General features: G+C 35.4%; 1 protein-coding gene across 2 annotated transcripts; it reads right to left on the bottom strand.

The window, feature by feature from the left end:
- Positions 1-654: 654 nt before the first annotated feature.
- Positions 655-16,862, bottom strand: ndrg1a (N-myc downstream regulated 1a). Of its 2 annotated transcripts, XM_077743149.1 has the most exons (16): positions 16,698-16,862; positions 12,638-12,712; positions 11,690-11,725; positions 8,585-8,690; positions 8,397-8,517; positions 7,591-7,653; positions 7,428-7,488; positions 6,967-7,053; positions 6,809-6,865; positions 6,639-6,742; positions 5,371-5,427; positions 5,256-5,307; positions 3,769-3,816; positions 2,827-2,862; positions 2,395-2,446; positions 655-2,243 (listed from the first exon to the last, which is right to left on the bottom strand). In XM_077743149.1, exons 2-16 carry the CDS (start codon positions 12,692-12,694, stop codon positions 1,987-1,989), a joined length of 1,194 nt encoding a protein of 397 aa, XP_077599275.1. In that variant the 5' UTR covers positions 12,695-12,712; positions 16,698-16,862; the 3' UTR covers positions 655-1,986. The 2 variants fall into 2 exon arrangements, with proteins under 2 accessions (XP_077599275.1, XP_077599276.1); XM_077743150.1 differs by lacking the exons at positions 11,690-11,725; positions 12,638-12,712; positions 16,698-16,862 and adding an exon at positions 9,492-9,646.
- Between the last annotated feature and the right edge of the window lie 4,461 nt (positions 16,863-21,323).

Raw genomic sequence — 21,323 nt, 5'->3', positions numbered from 1 at the left:
CAATTTGAGATGAGAGTAAAATTTTGAGCTAATATTTATCTTGAGATACGAGACACACCTCGTGTAATGTCTCTGCGAGCACTGGGCGGAGCATTGCATTTTTTCGTTAGTTTTATTTTCCCGTTAGTCAGTCGGAATGACGTATATACTACTTCTCGTTGGCATGTGGTCGTGCGTTATCCTATTGTGAGGACATTTGTGTCCATCATTTTCAGAATATTTTGAAGGGAAGACAAAAGCAAACAACCCTCGATAGGTTGCATCTAAACGTCAGGGTAGAGGCAAATAGAACCAACTAAAGAAAGGTTTAAACAATTTAAAACAAAATAAGAATTAAGTTTAGTGTAAAGTTAGATTAAACTTCTTTTTGAATGTGTCTGCATCGTAATCCAAGTTCATTTAATGTTGTTTATGTTATGTTACGAGCGCGTTAGCGAGCAAAAAGCTCATATCTCGAGGTACCACTATATAGTAAAATAGTTTGAAAATGTATTAAGCTATTTCAATTGTAATTTTACAGTCTGCAGAAGCACTTAGAAATAAAAAGCAAATGTAATGTTCATACTCAACTCTTAGTGTAAAAATGAATAATAATATTATAAAATATATCTTTTTTTAGTCTGGAAATATAAAATAATTGACGCTGAAATCAGATGAATTACAAGTTGTCATTTTTTTAATGTCATTTTTCTTAATAAATACAAACTGTTATGCCGCTTGATCGCCAGCATCTTTACAAGCTATCTATAATAAGCTCCTACAAAAGCAAATGTTTTTGACAACGTAGTGCAAGACAGAGGAAAGAGAACACGTCAGCTAAATTCTACGCTGTTATCATTAATAACAACAAAGACAATAATGACAAAAATCGGAAGTTTGACATCTGACACGCACACAAAGTGAACAACTGCATGGCACTGTTTTGTTCTATTGTGCTTGATTGTATAGAAAAAAAAATGGTATAAAAACAGTTAATTGTTTCTTCTGCCGGCGTTGTTAATAAAGCTATTCAATTTAGAGTGGTTTGGATTAACAACAGGACAGTATGTCACTTAATGTAGTAATGGTAGTTTTTTTTCTTCTTAAAAAATACTTTTCTGAGCAGAAGCAAAGTTAAAGAAATGCGAAAAATGCATAAATGTCAATAAGGTGAGAAAGCTGTCAGTAGGGTAAAAATAAGTAAGATCAGGTGGAAAAATTATGCGCAATAAGCTTCCTCCGCAGTCTCTGTCATCCCCTAACGATACCCCTACATACTACACCATCACCAGATTCGTCAGCACTGGTTCAACACTTGTATTCTAGATTTAAAATGAAGTAAAAATGGCATTGTCCACAAGGGTGGGGCGGTGGAAAAATTTAGTTTCATGTATTGTGCTTTTTACTATTTAGTCGACAGAAATTTTGAATGTAGGGCAAGTGTAACACTGCCCCAATTGAAAAATTCAAGGACATTAAATTTGATAAAATCCTAAGAGGTTTTTCGCCATGGGGCAACTGGTAAACTGCCCCACTATTGATTAAATTTATCCAAAACTTGACATGTGTTACAAAGCCAGACCAATTTCAATTCAGGGGAATAAAATTTGATCAAATGATAGGTTTGACATGGGGCAAGTAGTAAACTGCCCACCAGAGTGACATTTTATATTTAAATGTCCGTTTATGTGCCACATTCAGAAATTGTATAGAGATTTGAAATATGAGGAAAGTGTAACACTACCTCACTAGCGAATAAAAATTGATATAAATCCGCTCTCGTTGAAAAAAAATGTCCGTTTGGTAGAAAAGAACAAGGAGAAACGAATAATGATGCAAAATAAGATTATGTGCTCTCTGTCACCCCCTAGCGCTGACTTTACACACTACACCACCAGCCCCAAAACAGGTCGAACCCACTTAATCCAGTTTTTTTTTTAAAAACAAAAATATGTTGACAGTGCTGTAGTAAATGAAGAACGGAGTTAAATGAGATATTTTATCAGTTTAGCAGGGTACTTCGGGGGCCTTTAGCATACCCTGGTCCGACACAGGGGGGGCAGCTGGGGTGGCGTCGGCCACGGGGGCGGTACCCCGCTGGTGGTCTGCCGTGTGGGAACGTGAACGAGGGCCTTCGTTAGTGTGCGAGCGCGAACGGTTGCCCTCGTGGGTGTGCGAACGGGAGCGAGAGCCTTCGAAGGATGTCACGCTTGAACCCGAGGCTGTGCGAGAGCGCACCAGGCGAGTCATGCTGGCTGACGGCACTGCGTGGAAAAGACGGGGAAGTTGAGATTTGGATTTTTTAATTGAAACAATGTTCAATGTGCTCGCAGAAAACTGTTCTAGTGAACAAGTGCTTATCTGATTTTGGCCATCAGAGGGGAGTAAAGAATTGAAAAAGCAAGTACTACTCACTGTATCCCATGCCCTGAATGAAGTACTTCAACGCCTCTGTGAGTTTGCCGGGCTGTCCAAAAAGAAATATACATCATTTTATATATAATGATTTGTCTTTATGAAAGGATAGGACATTTTTTTATAAATGACATATACAAGTAAAGCTATAATATATACATGATAAACAAACACTATCATATGAATATGTATAAAATAAAATTAATGGTGGTGATTAAACCAAATATAAATGCATATTAAATACCACTAAACATTTTTACATTAGAATAAAAACAAAGCTTTAATTTTCCAACTTCAAGCATTTGAAACTATATACTGTATACAAAATATAGTATAACCTATACAAAATATAGTATAACCAAGAAAGCTAATTTTCTCGCTATATCCTAATACATTTATGCTATTTTAAGATTTGTATGGCATCATACACACCTGGTCATTCTGGGGCATGCCCCCACAGTCTGCCATCTGAAAGTAAAGGAATTCAATAGTATTAGATATGGTGGTACATCTACGTACGAGGAATTTGAGATACATATAACATTTTTGTGGCCGTGCGGTATCCTATTGTGAGGACATTTGTGTGCATCATTTTGGAAATATTTTGAAGCGAAGACAAAAGAAAACAACCCTCGATAGGTTACATCTGAAAGTTAAGGTGGAGGCGGGGCAAATAGAGGCCCCCCAGAAGAAGAAAGGTATCAAAATGTCAAACAAAAATAGAAATAAGTTTAGTGTAAGGTTACATTAAAGTTATTTTTGAGTGTCTGCATCGTAATCCAAGTTCATTTAAGAAAAAATGTTATGTTACGAGCGTGTTGCCGTGCAAAAGCCCCCCCCTGTCCATTTCTCGCCCCTCCGAGAAATCCGTCTAATTTTTATAATATTGAACATATTTTAGTGCTATTAAGCCACTAGTTATTTGTAACTTTGTTAACAGATAGCGAATTAGAACAGATAAAAATGTTTTTCCAATCCAATATGCTGATTTGTTTTTTTTTTTTTTGGAGGGTTGGAACAAATTAATTTGTTTTTAGTTCATTTCTATGGGAAACATTCTTTTGAGTTATGAGAAAATCGACATACGAGCTCAGTCCCGGAATGAATTAAGCTCGTATATCAAGGTACCACTATATTGGCAAACTTAAAAAAAAACAACTGCGGCTTTAAACGGCACATCCGCTTTGGTCGCGCTCTAAAACGGCAGTCATAGATTTTGGCCGGCGGCCTATCGGCGATGCGAGAGGTCGCCGCAAGTAGGTCAGACGCGGCAGATTAAGCACAGCCTCCGGTTAATATGTCACCAGGTGAACGCGCGCACACAAATGTTGTTTCCGTGACGATAACAAGGAGTGAAGACATTGGAGGTCTTACCTTAAGCAGTGTCGCTTTTGTGGGGTCCAGTTTGGTGTTGCACTCAACCTACAGGAAAAATAAAAGTACATTAATTATAAATTATTTTTCTAATTCTGTACAATTTCTAGGGTTTTTAATCTAGGTTTGAAGTTACAGAGTTAGGTTTAATGTTAGTTTTATGACATGTTTAGGGTTTTAAAATTGGAAATTTGGAAATTTGTGTAGACGGTCCATTTTTTTAAGGTTTTAAAAATGTGTTTTAAACTTGTTTATGAGTTTTAAAGATAATATTTCAAGCAGGGTTTAAAAACTGATGGTATAGTTAAAAAATTTGGTTATCCCAGATGGGGATTTGGCTCCTATTTAGGAATTTAAAGTAGTTTTAAATTGGTAATTGGAGCTAGAATTAGTTTCAAGCATTGCTTGGGTTTTCAAAATAAAGGTTTTTGTTATTAAAATAAAGGTTTCATTACAGATTGGAATTTCAAATGAGTGTTGCAATCTAAGATTATTGAATGAAACCAGGGTAAGAAATTCATTTGTGGGTTTAAATGAGGATTAAGGTTTTAATTAAAGTTAGGGTTTGAAATTAGTGTTTTAAAATGAGATAAAGTTGATTTTAAAAACTTGATGAGAAGTCCATTAATTAAGGAATTAAACATTTGAGTTAAACAACGTTCCAATGTATGGTTTTAAAGCTGGGTTAGAGGTAACAGGTTGGAATTAGGGTTCAAATCAAGTTCAAGTAAGGGTGAGGACTTTAAATTGGGATTACAAAACTGAGACAGATTGGTGTTAAAACTGGACGGTGTCTTAAATTTAGATTACAAGTCAGGGTAAGAGCAAAAGGAATGTCAGTTTCAGGTTAGGCTTTTAATTTCACATTTTGAGCCTGAATAGAAATACTCCTGTGCTGTTAATGCTCCTCAATCATTTCCGGTCTAAAGAATTTGACATTCTTGTTAATTTTGTGTTTTGTAGGACTTGCCAAAAGTAGCAGATTAAGGACATATAATGTCTTTATAAAATGTTCTTCTGTGCACCAAGAAGGAATTTAGAGAATGTTTTTAAGTATATATAATCTTGCATTTTTGAATGTTAGTGTCATTAAATATTTTGTTGTTTAAGATGTCAGAAGTATAAAATATCTATACTTGTTTAGTATGCAATTTAAAAATAGGTATTTAGCATGTATGTCCAAATAAAATATAGACATAATAAGAATGAATGAAGAAAAAAAGAATACAAATTACTGTACAGAAATTTCCTTCCCATTCTATGTAATATTATTTCATAAATGATGATCATCATCGGCACCGGCCAATCTTTGCCAGCAAAATATAACATCCATTTTTACTTGTATGATCTCTTTTTTCATCTAATGTATTTCCATTATTTAATTAGTCATGGCATTAACCACCATCACCATTATTGTCTTCATAGTGTTCCAAATTAGTTTTAAACAAAGCCTCAAATGAATGTGATAGTAGCATCTCCATCCTTACCACAGCCTCCACAGCAGGCGAGTTGTCCCCAACAACCAGAAGGCTCGGACACCTTGGGTCAAAGAACACAAATGAGTAAGATGTTCAAATCAAACTAGTCATCTCGGCGACTCACTTGATGGTTCTGTTGTTGCTTCCTGGAACCGGCCTCTCGATTTCCAGGTCCCTCCGACTTTAAAAACACAAATGTGTCAATTTTTAGCTGCCTTCAAAAACAACAAAAACTTACCAAGTATAACGCGCACCTGTGTATAATGCGCACCCGTATATAGTGCGCACCCGTATATAGTGCGCACCCGTATATAGTGCGCACCCGTATATAGTGCGCACCCGTATATAGTGCGCACCCGTATATAGTGCGCACCCGTATATAGTGCGCACCCGTATATAGTGCGCACCCGTATATAGTGCGCACCCGTATATAGTGCGCACCCGTATATAGTGCGCACCCGTATATAAGGCGCACCCGTATATAAGGCGCACCCGTATATAAGGCGCACCCGTATATAAGGCGCACCCGTATATAAGGCGCACCCGTATATAGTGCGCACCCGTATATAGTGCGCACCCGTATATAGTGCGCACCCGTATATAGTGCGCACCCGTATATAGTGCGCACCCGTATATAGTGCGCACCCGTATATAGTGCGCACCCGTATATAGTGCGCACTTGTATATAATGCGCACTTGTATATAATGCGCACTTGTATATAATGCGCACTTGTATATAATGCGCACTTGTATATAATGCGCACTTGTATATAATGCGCACTTGTATATAATGCGCACTTGTATATAATGCGCACTTGTATATAATGCGCACTTGTATATAATGCGCACTTGTATATAATGCGCACTTGTATATAATGCGCACTTGTATATAATGCGCACTTGTATATAATGCGCACTTGTATATAATGCGCACTTGTATATAATGCGCACTTGTATATAATGCGCACTTGTATATAATGCGCAATTGTAGATAATGCGCAATTGTAGATAATGCGCAATTGTAGATAATGCGCAATTGTAGATAATGCGCAATTGTAGATAATGCGCACTTATATATAATGCGCAGCCATAATTAGTGACTGAAAATTTATATAAATTACCAATACTGGTAACTGGCAAATCCTGAATACATGTCGCCATGACAAAACATTTATTAACAACATATGGTATGGAAACATGGTAAAACAAACTTGTGCCGATATGAACAGAATTCTCAAATGGAATTTAGCATTTTAAACCCTTAAAGTCTAATTCATCATCATAATGTTTAAAAAAATGTCAAAGTCTGATTGATCATCATCAGGTTGACCAGACAATTGGTTTTTGGTACAAAATTTTCCGCGTTATACTCGAATAAATACGGTAGTTCACCTTTCGTAGGCCTTGATGAAAAGCTGCAGGTTAAACTGGTTCATGTCTTTCATCACGTGATGGCGGTATGTGGCCACCATGTCCTGGTTGCGACTAATTTCCTCCTAGGAGATTAGATTTTCAGCATTGGTTACCAAATGTTAGGTACTTTTAGTGCATATAGTACTGACCTTCCCAAACAGGTGGCTGATGACCAAGTCAGGGATGGCATGGGTCCAACCGCTGATCTAAAGTCAGGATATACAATCTTGTCAATCTAAATCTATATTTTCACCCTTTCAAATTCATAATATGTGTATTTTGTTGCAGTGTTTTTGAGTTTTGTCACCTTATGGGCAGCCCAGTCCATCCAGCCTTCAGCACATGGGTTAATGTTGATGAGCACCAGACCTTCCACCATTTTCGGGTAATCAAGCTAACATAAATAAACACAACGTTGATTACATTATATTAGATTGTGTTCCGTCAAGATGATCTGAATGGAAAAATTACATCAATTTCCTCGATTGTTGATCACACAGAGCTTTGAATATGATTTTTTTCTAGAATAATCCCTCGTTATTTCAAATTCATCTTAGTACCAAAACACTAAAATAACACCAAGCACTTTTTTGTCTGAATTTGTGTGATTTGTTTACTTATTATTTAGCATCAGTTAAAAATAATTACACTTTTACTAAGTTCTGTTATGAAAACTGTTGCACGGTGATTTATTCACAGTGAATTATTAATCAAAGTTGAGGGGGGAGGAGAGTGAGGATGAAGAGTGTGTGTATATGTGTGGCTCACAGAAAATTTGGTCAGCATGTAGGCTCCGGCTCCCATCCCTAATCCAATAACAGACTTTAGCCTGTAGCACACACAAACACACAGACAAGCTGTTAGTCCCAACAACCATTTCGCAGACCAACGCGACGTGTCCGCCGTTTAATGAGTAAGAGTTTCGACACACCCAAAATGCTTGAGAACCAGCGGGAGTGTTTCGGAGAGCTCGTCCATGGTCGGATATTCGTAGCTGCCGAAAAAAAAGACAGTATTTAAGAAAGAAAAATGGGGAATTAGTCTGATAAAAAATTAACAAGAATGTTATACTTTTAGGAATACATTTTAAAATGTAGTAAAGCTATATGCATCTTGTAGGTCATAAAATAAAATGTAATTTTATATTTAAAAAACTAAAAATGAACCACAATGTTGTATAAAATAGGAGAACAATATTATTACAGGAATGGATTGAAATGAATTTAGTTTGAAATTTTAAACAATTAAAATGTGTATTATTGGGGCTGTAATTGCAGAAATTTTACAATTGTAATAAAAGTGCACACTGTCTAACAAAATAAAATTTTAGTCAATAAATAGAATGATATGAGATCATGTTATTGTTCTACATAATTATTCATTCATTTTCAACACGATTTAGCCATGCCATGGTCATGGGGTGCTGGAGCCTATCCCATCAGAGTTCGGGCAAAAGGCAGCTTACCCATAAGATTGGTCGCCATTCAGTCCTATGGCACATATAATGACAGACAACCATTCCCACTCACAATCACCCCACCACCGAGAGGTGTCCTTTGTTATACAAAATACATGTAAGTGTAATTTTCTATTAATACAAAAATATCTAAGAAAAACATAAATTAACATCTAATCAAATGTTTAGATACAAAAAGATGGTAACATTGCTACAGGTCATGGGTCAAAGGTCACCATACTATGTGTTTTTCTGTATGTTAAATGTGTGTTTTGGCTTACCCAGTGGAAAAGGTGTTAGCACCCTCGTGTTGCCCGAGGGCATCCACGTGACAGACGGCAAAGTGGTGTAAGATCTCTGCCATGTCCTCATTTTTAAACAGCGAGTCCCAGCATGTTTTGTCTGAAATTGGTAGAAAACATGTTAGTTGGTGGAGGATGGGTGTAAGACGGGGGTTTGTGCGTCTTACGGTTGAGGCCGATGTCGTGGAAGGTGAGGATGACTGGCCGTTCCCCTTTGGGGACTCCCTGCATGGTGCAGTGGAGTCTTCCGTAAGGGGTCTCCACATCATGTTCCTTTAAAAACAATATTATCATTGGGTCAAATTTAGGAAAAGATCACATCTTCATTGCTTAGAGGTTTGAAAGGTATACTTGGAAGTTTTTGGGTGAATTTGAAGACAAGATTATGGTTGAAATTCATTTGAAATTGCATGAAAAATGGGATTGTTGAAAATGAAAATGCCCTTGTGTTTTTTTTAATTATTTAAAAAAATAATTATTGATTTCATTAATTAAATCCATTATTTTCTTTCATTTGATTTGGGGTTTTTGTTTATTCACAAAAATATTTTGGGAAAACAATGTATTCATTTAGTAGGTATTTAGATCTGAATGTATTAATTTGTCTTTTTACCATATAATATATATTTTTTTCTCTCCATTAAGTAATTATAGTGTTAAAAAAATTACATTTTCAGAAAAAAGGAATTAGGTACATAAATCCATTAACAATCTATTGTATTATTTTGACCCATCTACATTTTGTATAATGAAAATAACTCAATTGAATATGACTTACCCAAACTAAAATTCCACTTATTATTTTTTCTTAAATATGTATTTTAAAAATGGCAAAGAAGCAAATATTAAATACAAATCCGGATTTTGTAACTTTGGTATGAATAATTTACCGCTCATTTCAAATACAGAATTAGAAATAATTATTCCTCAGAACCCATTGATTATCATTTTAAAACTCGCCAGTTTTCCAACCCGGTTTATTCCAACCGATTCTGCCAAAAAACATCAACAAACCACCTCTACATTCCATCAAGTAAATCCGCCCCTAAAATCTTCCAAAATTAACACACTCACAGCAACTTCAATGTCAGTCACTATCATCTCCACGTCGGAATCGTCCAAAACCATCTTTGCTGTTCACGTTTACGTAGTACACTGAAAATCGAGAAGTTCCAAAGCCAGATCGGGCAAGTTGAGGTCGGCGCAATGCCTTTATAAAGCTAAGCTGTAAGCTCCCTGACCTCCCATGGTGCTTTGCAACCTGGTCAAAACAAGCTAATTCCAGATGGAGCGATCCTTAAATTGGATTGTCGGGACCTGGCGACGTGAGGCTGGGCAGAGGCCACACGGTTATTCAGTAACACACTCTTCAGAAGTAAACAAAAAATGCAGAAAAATACATTTGTTTGTCCAGATTGTACAAATATTAAATAGGAATCTTTAAAACTATGCAAATTGCATTGTGAACTATTGAAATGTCACAATAGGACATAAGAGGTACTACATACACACCTATTATAATTAAAAAAATGGTCAGAAGCATGAAAAAAATCAATTAAGGGGCACCCCAAGGGTCCCTTCTAGGACCACACCAATTATAAAATACAAAAGTAATTTAAATAATATGCGCAAATAAAATCAAAATTAATTAACTAGAAATTCAAAATTAAACGACAAACTGAAAACAAAACATTAAAAACCTTTTTAATATTTACTTTTTGTGGAATTCATAAGCAAATGAGAAATAATTAGTTTTACTTTTTATAATCTGACACATTCTCTATGCAATAAAGAGCTAGGGTTAGGGTTATCTTGAAATATAAAGACTATAGATTAATATAGATTATTTAAAATATATTTAATATACTTTTAATGGCAAGAATGCAATAATTCTGAACTTTATACAGCGCGCTGTATATACAATTAACATAATATTTTAATTTATAACATAATAAAAATGGAATGGATACACTGGTAGTAAAATTTATATTTACTAATCTAATTTTAGAAATGAGTCACAAGGATTTGTAGTACTATTTGTTCATTGATAAATTAAAAAATAATTTCGAACTGGTATCAATCTGAGTGCGTCACAGTGCACATCACAGTTTTTTGTCAATTTTTTTCAACATTTTGAATTTAAAATTGCTTAGTTAAAAATAATGTGTTGCACAAAACACAGTAGTATCCTCTTTCACCAGAGAAGAAGAGGGTGAGCCCTTTCCAAAACGTAAACACAGCCATCGTCACTCGAGGCCCCGCCCAAGCGACACTCACAAGCGAGCACGTAGACGGACAGTTGCATTTGTTGTAATCCCTCTGCCGTGTGAGTTCGAGACACAAACAAGTTGTTGTGTGGTGTCTGCTTTCGTCAGTACGGGTCTTCCCTCTGAGGCAATCAATGCGCTTGAGGCATCAAAACAAAACAAAAATGCTTCTTTTTTTTGTACTATTATTTTTTAGTATTTAGCACCATTGACAGTTTTTGTACTCAAATGTCATGTATTATTTATAGAATCGATATTTATATTTTCTATGTATATTTTTATACATATATATATATATATATATATATATATATATATATATATATACACACACATACATACATACATATAAAAATACATTAAAATGTCTGTATATATATATATATATATATATATATATATACATACATACATATTTTAATTATTTTTTTATTATGTTTTTAAAAAATTAACTGGCAGATGATTAATATTATTTTATAGTATCATTCAATGTAATTATTATTAATTATTCATTTTCTTGGTGAAATACAGTGTATAGAAATAAATCAACTAATCATTATTATTATTAGTAAAAACTCAATAATACTAAATCGGTATTACATGAACAGTATAGAAATGACAAATATATAATATATGTATATAAATGATAAAATATTGTGTCAAAATAAATTCATAAAAAATAAACCAACGATAAAAAAAAGAACTCACAAAAAGAAAACAATCATCAGCCTTCGTTACCAATGAAATTCAGCATTACGTCGCTAAAACAAAACCTTAATCGTAGAAAGAAAGAAAAAACGGACATGCAGGAACAGGCAGGCTCAATTAGCCACACCCAAATTTAATTTCCCTAGTTAACCAAATTATGAGCGGCGAAGATTGACTCCGCCAAATCTTTCGCCCACAAGATGGCAAGACATCGGACTAAGTAATGTGGGTCATGTGACAAAGGTCGCCGACTTAGATAAGGTTTACCAAGGGACTAGGTAATAAGTGTTAGTATACCTTGATAGCGAGCTGCTGCACCGCCTCCCTCAGGCCCTGTCACACAAAGTAAAATAACATACATCACAATAATGCAATGATCATTCGATAATCTATCTTGCAGGAGTGTCCTCTCAAATTAATGGATGATTTGCCAAAACAACACGCCAGTTGTTTGAATTATCTCAGTTTAAGTATCTAATATCAATTGAAATCTATACACATTTTATTATGTAACAGTACAGTGTATTTAGCAGTGTTATTTCAATGTTTGCATATTTGTGTAGTTTCTTGTATTTTACCTTTGTATTGAAGCTTATTTTTATATATATATATATATATATATATATATATATATATATATATATATATATATATATATATATATATATATATATATATATATATATATATATATATATATATATATATATATATATATATATATATATATATATATATATATATATATATATATATATATATATATATATATATATATATATATATATATATATATATATATATATATATATATATATATATATAGATAGATAGATATAATATTTATATATTTTTTTATAAATGGATTAAAAGAACTGGATTAAAAATCCTGAAGTCAGTTTTTTATAGATCTAAAATAATGTTTATTTTAGATTTTTCTTATATATTTTTAGAGTTTACAAAATGATTTTTGAACTAAAAACGGAAAAAAAATGATTAAAAATGACAATTATTGATTTAAAAGGGGGAAAATCAGGAATATATTTCACAAGTTACATTATTATTTTACTATAGTTTGTGCTGGTTTTTATAATTTTTAATTAGACCAGCTACTTAATTTGTTGTTGTTTTTTACTTTATCTAGCACTCAAGAAATCATAAAGATAATAATTCTTGAATAATTGTCATCACAATAATAATAATAATGATGATAATGATGATGAAATTGAAATTATAAATACATACAGGCAGTTCCCTGTCAACCAGCAGAGGTTTGGTTTCAACAATTTGGATTTCCTCCATGTCAACTGACTGCACGGCCTGTTGGACAAAAAAAAACACATTTAAATATCATTATAATTACACTGTAATTAATATTCTTAATAACTGGCCATTTGTTATTCCAGCAAGGCAGCTCTTCATCCATCATGATTCAACTAACTTTACCGGTATGTGCTGATTTCACAGAAGTTTTTGGCACCCTGTGTTCTTCCTTCTTTTTCTTTAGTACATGTGAAATGAAACCAAAAACCGCCCACATCGCATCCTGGTGAGAAATTGTGCTGCTAAGCTTTTTAGGGTCATTTTTTTTACAAGCAGGCATTCATTCGAGGTATCTTGTCAGACATACTTCTTGACTTTAGATGCTTATGTTCTTTACTTATGATTAAATTAGCAAGACAATTATAGTGTCTTGTATTGGAGTTTTTTTGGGGGAGGATTTTTTTATTTTTAGTACTTGTCTTTTATGCATTTGGAAATATTTCCTTCCCCAAATTTGTTAAAGTTTATAATCTTACATTTGTACGTGCCCTTGTCCCACCAACATCTCAATGACCTTTCACTATTTTCATGTATTATTTTTTAATTATTTTTATGCTATGTATTTAAAACTGCTATGAAATATGATAGCAAATGATAGGAGACCATATTTTGGATGCAACTATAGCCCAAAAAGTTTTTCTAGGACTATGAGTGGCGCCTGAGTGTAAGTCGCACTACCCAAAGAAATAATATAAATATATATAAGTGGCATGGGAGAATTTGTTGCATTTTTTATTTATCAGAAACCAAGAAGGAACATAATACTTGAAAGTAATTGTAAAATAGGAAAAATAGGCCAAACTGATATTTTACTATTAATACTATGAATAAAATAATATTAACAGTTTTTAACTATAGCCTAAAAACACGAGACATATGTCGTACTTTAGTATAAAAGTGCAATTCATGGTATAAAATATGGTAATCATGAAAATATATCCAGATTATAGTCTTCTTTTTGCAGCTGCTTTGGCCCCTCCCTCCAAAAAAATACCAAAACAAGAGATGATGTCACACCCAGAATCAGCTGCAGATTTTTGCAGTCTGCTATAATGCTATCCATAAGCTTTTAATTCTACTGTTGCCATATGACTGCCATTCTGTCAACATATACGAGCAAACACAGCCCTAAAAACCTAGACATGATAGGCTGATTGGACACTCTAAATTGCCCCTAGGTATGAATGTGAGTGTGCATGGTGGTCTGTCTCATTGTGCCCTGCGATTGGCTGGCCACCGATTCAGGGTGTCCTCCGTCTCTAGCCCGGAAACAGCTGGGGTTGGATCCAGCACCCCCCACGACCCTAGTGAGGATAAAGCAGTTCAAAAAATGAGATGAGATCCAATAAGCGATTACAAAGTACCGTATTTTCTGGACTATAAGTCGCGCCAGCCAAAAAAATGCAAAATTAAGAAGGGAAAAAAACATAAGTACTGGAGTATAAGTCGCATTTTCACTATTTGCAGCTTGTAATCTGCAGAATATGATTTTCTTTTTAGAGCCATTTTTGTTCAGCCCTCGTTTTTATAAATTACCGACAATGTTGAAATGATCAACACGTGCCCAGAGCGCCCTCTTGCTGTTCAGTGTGAAAATAACATGTGAAATTATATAATAATGTGTTAATATCTTCACGCATAAGTAGCATCAGAGTATAAGTGGCCAAACTATGAAAAAAATCTGCAACTGTAGCTCTTTTTTTGCACAAGCAAGAGTATGTATTTGTTTTTCATTCTTAACACACGTTATATTTGAAAATAATATACCACCACATTATTTTCAAGGCCTATTCTTCAAACATTTTCTCTATTGTCGGTGACATCTACTAAAGTGTCTGGCGGCTTGGCAACTTTAATAAAACTTTAGAATCACAGATGTCGACAATGTTTACGACTTTGTACATAAAGGCCACATTAGCACAGTAATGTGCTACTTGTGTGTGTGTGTGTGTGCACAGTTAATGACTTGTCAAGCTGACACAGCGAGACGTCTTGCATAGGAAGTGTGAAACTTTCTCTCTCCCACATACACATGCACAAGGCGAGTGAGTGAGTGTGCATACTGAGTGAGGTCCAGGAGACCGGAGCGATCCGGATCGCACAATGGCAATGAGAAGTATCAAACAACACGCCCATTTTGGGTAAAAGCTGTACTGCGGGATCTTTGTTGGAGAAGAAGGAGAAGAAAACGACAAGCACATGTGCCGCCAAATCAAGCACGCTCATGTGAATTTTGACATATTCCCCCTTCCCCCTACAAGGGTCTTCTTATGTTACTCGGATGGTGGTGTTAAGGGGCCGAGGTTAGGGGAGTGGTGGTGGTTGATGGCGACACTTGTTGCAATTTTGGTGACTTTAGCAACCAGCTCTCATGTCAAACCGGTCTCGCCTTGCGTGTCCTGACTGCTCGGTTCTGTTTTTTGTATTGTTTGGTGAAAGAAATGTTGGCACAGGTCAGGCTTGTTATGCAATTTGGAAAGGAAATGAAGGGGGAAGAGGTATGTGGAGGAGGTCAGGATGGTCCCTAAAATCTACTGCTTCACAATGATGATGAATCACAAAAAAAGTTATTATAGATAGTAGAAAGCAGGAGAAAAAAATAGGCGTGTTTGCAACTTGTTGGCTAAGCATTTTAGCTCAAATGTAAGGACTATGATTATTAAGGGTTGCTACTTGTTGTTTTCACAATTTTAGCTTCATAAAATTATTGCTGTGTGCAAATTTTTGCATTAATAACTCACAAGACATGATATTTTTCTATTAATAATGTTAAAAAGTTGTTATGTGCATGCCATTAGAAACTTTGCAATGTTAAATGACGATGTTTTTTTTTTTTTTCAATCAACCCATTTGGACAATGTTTGCAACTTTTTTTTGGTGTTTTTGTAGATGCTTGCCACTTGTTGTAAAGGCAGTTTTATAGACGTTTTTGGTGTCAACAATATTAGCATTTTTTTCTCTCTCCTTATGTCCACCACTCTTTCAAATCCAATGTCCACCTCCATCTGCAGCAACAATGATTGCTTCCCTAATCTTTTCTAGTGAACTCGCTTAATCTGTCAAATCCCTCGCTTGTCATATATCAACAGAAGCAAGCAAGCAGGCTAAGATAAGCCGACGCAGACCTACATTTGTACTAAATAACCGAGGATGGGGTCTGGTTTTGTGTATGTTGGGGTCAAACAAGTGTGCAACCAACAACATTTTGGAAACCAAACACTTGGACTCTAAATGCATCACCCTAACAGCCGAAGAGACCCTGAACGCAGCACCAGGATGATTTATTTCTATAGAACCACCTCCTCTCAAATAAAAACCAAAAAAAACGAGGGACCCAAAATGCAACTCGTGGATGGTTTTCCAGGGCCAAAAGAGGACATGCGAGTAAACAAGCCCCCAAAATCTCTGTTCTCCGCTAAGAATGCAAAATAAAAGATCTTGTTACGCAACTTGAACATCGAATCATGTGACAAGGGTGCTGTCAATCCGTCACGTAGATAAAAGTGGAAAAAAAAATACAGTCAACAATGTTACCAAAAAAATGAAATCGCTCAAGACAGGAGAATTAAAAAATAGCAAATGACCACAAATCTAGAAAGAACTCAAAAAGTACTTCAACTTGAATGCAAAACTAAACAATAATTTTCTAATTTTAATTGAGAATATATACTTTTCTTTAGAATAAAACGAGTAAAATATAGGTCATTAAAGGGGACACTGCCTTTTTGTCGTTTTATGTGGCCGAGCTGTAAGAAAAATATTTCCTTTTCTTATTGCTCTTTTAAATATTAAAAGAAAAAAACTGAAATACAATCTCAGTGTGCTATTCTTCCTTTTTTTCCTGCAGATACCACGAAAAAAGGCGTAACACGTACAGACACGTCGTGACCCGCAAACCCACACGTACACACACGCTTCTTCTTCCAGTTTGCACACATGTAGCTATTTAATATTTTTAAAAGTGTTTAAAAGTTTAACTTACCTGCAGATTTTAAAATGTCCCGAGAGGGAGAAAAAAAATCCACAAAAAAAAGTATATTTAAAAGATACTAAGTTGTTGACGAAGGCAGTTTTGTTTACAACGTGCAGGCGGATGTATGAGGGAATTTTATAAAGCCTGGGGAGGGAGGAGATGAGAGTTACCAAGGGAGGGGGGCTAAAACTCGGCCCATTTCCCCGATTGGGCAACATCTGCCGCGGGGAGTGATCGTGCAACCGAGTGCAACCTTTCCACGTTTGTTGCCGCACCTACAAAAATGCCATTAAATGTCTTTAAAAAATACTCTTTAAAAGTGAATCTTCATTATGCAAAAGTAGGATGTGCATGATTCCCGCAAACGCCTCATTTGCATTTAGCTTAATGGAAATTAATAGGCGTGAGACATTCAATGTACCCATCGGGCGGTGGTAAAACGAAGACACCTCTTGATTAGATCCACTTGGTTCAATTTTGACAAAATGCTGTTTATCTTTTTTTCATATCTTTCGAAATTTAAGATAAAAAAACATATTGTAAAACTAACCATCAACAGCAGATAAAATATTGTATAACTGTTACGAATAGAATTTAATTTAAAGTGAGAAAGTACGATTACAGGCATAAACAGTGGTATGGCCTTGCTGGGAAATCATAGCAATTACTGTTTTGGGGAACTATGTTGAGATAAGTGTTAGGAATGTAGAAAGTTAGAAGTGGGATTAAGGTCAATGCAGAATCTTGATACTTGATATATATATAAATATATTGGTGGAGGGAGACAACCCCTGTTCTCCCCAGGCTTATGTGGGTATTCTCTGGGTACTTCAGTTTTCTCCAGCATCTTACAACATGCAGAGTAGCCTGATTGTTTGTCTCTTTGGGCCTTGTGATTAGCTGGCCAACAATTCAGGGTGTCTCCTGCCTGGTGCCCCTAGTTAGCTGGAATAGGCTCCAGCACCCCACGTAACCCTTGTGAGTATAAGCGGTTCAGAAAATGAATTAATTATGATTCTTTTTTTTTTTTTTTGCTTTCTTCATCCAAAACAACAGTTGTTTGCTTGTTCTTTTGCACAGCTGGTTGCATTTTATTAGTTTATTGTTTCAGAATGTATAACATTGACATCAAAGATGAGACTTTCGGCATGGCAAAATGAGATTATGACCACGCAGTTTTATGATTTTTCAATGAAAGCAGATTCATATTTTTCGCTCTCACAATTCAAAACAGCAGTTCTTTTGTTGTCATTGTTTTGCACAGATTCTTGCTTTTTTTATTGGTTCATGGTTTCTCATTTTAGCACACGGACATGATTGATGAGACTTTTGGCATGGGGAACTGATTTTCAAGATGCAATTTCTTCTAGGATTGATCTAATTTCTTTGCTGTTTTTCGACTGGTTCAAGATTCCTTCATTCCAAAAGCACATTTCCAAATAATAATAATACTAATAATAATTGGAGATAGGCTTTGTCGTCATCATCAACAACAAAAGCCTAATTATCATCATACCCCAGAAACTGTGTATGACGAAATTGGTAGTGCTTCTCCATAAGGTGCATTTTCTCGGCAAAAGAACCAAATAAGTGATAATTTCGGACTCGTAATTTGGCATTCTGCCATTATAGATACATCCACCCCCCGAGTGGATCACTTACCTCTCAATGTCTTTCACTTACCTACAGTCAGCCAATAGGAGGCAGATCACCGCCCAACCAACGTCTTTTCATATTACCTCACCTCGAAGTTATTACACAGAAGGGATTGTGTGTTGTGCTACCGCAAGTTTAAAGTCGTGATTGATGTGGGGGAAAAAAACTGTCCTTAAGCCTACTCGTCCCTACTTTGTGGGACAAATAGCGTTTGCCAGAGGGCTGCAGCTGAAACAGATTGTGACCAGGGTGGTATGGGTCCCCGACAATAGTTAATAGTGCCCACTTTTGGAGATTCTTTGACAAACCTACCTGGTTTTCATCCTGTATTTATCAACAACACTCATTCCCCTGTGAGCCTTACAATTATGTAAGTGTACTTTCCACTTGTAGTAAGTTCACAGTATTCTTACCCAAACATCAAGGAAAATTTCCCCAACATCCCGAAAACCACTAACAAGAAATGCAGCCCTCTCAACGGGACCCTCACAACCTTTCTGTTGGCTCGACCTCCCCTGGATCGAATAAGCACAGCTCATGTATCAAAATCAATATACCAGTCATTTTCATCTCAATGTTTGGATTATAAAAAAACGAGCCAAGAAGAAGGAATGTTGCTGGGTCGTTGCCGAAATCAGAACGAACCGGTCCACCAATCCGCCTCTTCACTTGATTAGATCCTTGATTGGTCGTTGACATCAAACCTTTGGTTCTTTTTGAGTTTCTGCTCGAGATTACACATCAGCCATCTTGCTTTCACGCCTCCTCGTGGAATTTTCCACACCTGCTGATGACTGACTGACTGTTACGCTTCTATGCACGCGTATGTGTGGGGGCCCTGGCTAAGGCACAATAGTGACTCTGTTGCCTTGTAATGCAAGGCCCTCAATAGGAACACAATAGCTGCATTGGATGAGACCAATAAACAGAACAATTTTCTTGGATACACTCACTTATGGAAAATTTGGCATGTACTATTTGTGACAGACAAGAAGGAATGATAGCGGATTAGTGACTCTAAAGTTGATCAAAGCAGTGGTGGGTTGGACTTTTACCTGCGAGATTACTTTTTTTTGTTTGTAGGGAGAAGTCAGGGAGTCAGGGCGAGGCTCTGAACTCAACTGTCCTCACACGCCCCCAATGTGCTTTCAGAATATGGTTTTGCATCATGTCTGCTAACAAAAAGTAAAGGACAGGAACAGAATTGCTCAACCGTTATTGAAAGACATGGTGGACTTTAACCTGAGATTATATTTTTAGGGGAAGGGTCGTAGAGTTAAAACTGGCTGCTATTTGTTTGAACTGACCTTAAAAGTACAAAATGAGCAACATATCTAAAAAAAACTTGACCAGATTAAGATAATTTATGGAGTGTACCTGCCCATACTTATTTTAACCAGTCACCCTCAGCACAAATATTCAAAATACATTGTACAAAGTGCTGAAAAAATGATTGTTTTGGCCCCTATTTATACCAGTTATACAAGTGTGGGCATGTCTATTGTTGCAAATAGTACCAAAATCAAATACACTATCACATTGCATCGTATCTTTTCAGTATAATACGTTTTAATTGATATTAAGACAATCACAACCTTATTTTATCAGTGTTTAAAGGTTCTTGTTTAATGGATTTTGTTGTTTACACACACACACACACACACACACATATATATATATATATATATATATATATATATATATATATATATATATATATATATATATATATATATATATATATATATATATATATATATATATATATATATATATATATATATATATATATATATATATATATATATATATATATATATATATATATATATATATATATATATATATATATATATATATATATATATATATATACACACAATTCACATATGCATTTTTTATGAATGTTACATTGAGACAGTGTCAAATGTGTCCTACATTTTTTTTAAACCATCAAAATACTGCGACAATATTTCACCATGCCTGACCTGGATATTGATTGTTTGACTCAAGTCATGATAAGACTGCCCTCCTTTCCATGGGGGTGCTGATAAAACTGTTACTGAGTGACTTGCCAGGCGGTCGATGGATTGAAGGGTTAATAGTGCTTTTTGCTTTTTATCAGTAACACTCATTCCAATGTGAAATGAGGGAAAGGTTAAACTCAGAATGGGGTTCCCTCATTCTTTGTTTTAAAGGTAAGATTTAAGCATGTTCATCTGTTTTTTTCTGTGCACCCCTAGTTGCGTCGCTCAGCTGACAACCTTTCAGCTTCTTCCGAGAAATGGAAAATGTGCATCAGACACATGACCTGACTTGCTACATGTGCCGCCCAAGCATTTACCACGCATTGCTCACATTGCATGCTTGTTCAGTTTAAATAAAGGGCGAGACAGAACGGCACATGTGTCAAAGTGGAGGCCCGGGGGCCAAATCTGGTCATTTTGTGTGGCCCGGGAAAGTAAATCATGAGTGCCGACTTTCTATTTTGGGATCAAATTAAAATGAAGAGTATAGATGTGTATTGCATTTCCTGATTTCCCCCCTTTTAAATCAATAATTGTACATTTTTAATCATTTTTTTCTGATTTTAGTTAAAAAATCATTTTGTAAAATCTAAAAATATATTTAAAAAAGCTAAAATAAACATTGTTTTATATCTATAAAAAAGACTGACTATTCAGGGCTGTTAATACAGTTCTTTTAATCCATTTATAAAAAAAAATAAATCTAAATATTATATCTAAAATGGTCCGGCCCACATAAAATGGCATTGGCGTTAATGTAGTACTTCTCATTGCCATGAGCATGAATTGTTGTTTGCAATTGACTCCCATTGTCAACCATCTCATGGTATCCCATTTCAATGGTTGGCTAGATAGGCTCCAGCACCCCCGCGAACCCCGGATAAGCAGATTTATATTCTCTTGATGTAACAGATGGGCAGTATTTGGAGTTTTGAACACAACTTACAGTCTT

This window comes from Stigmatopora nigra, chromosome 21, assembly GCF_051989575.1.
Source record: "Stigmatopora nigra isolate UIUO_SnigA chromosome 21, RoL_Snig_1.1, whole genome shotgun sequence".
Classification (NCBI taxonomy): domain Eukaryota; kingdom Metazoa; phylum Chordata; class Actinopteri; order Syngnathiformes; family Syngnathidae; genus Stigmatopora; species Stigmatopora nigra.
Note: the sequence above shows the minus strand (reverse complement) of the source record. Positions and strands in the feature narration are given on the sequence as shown.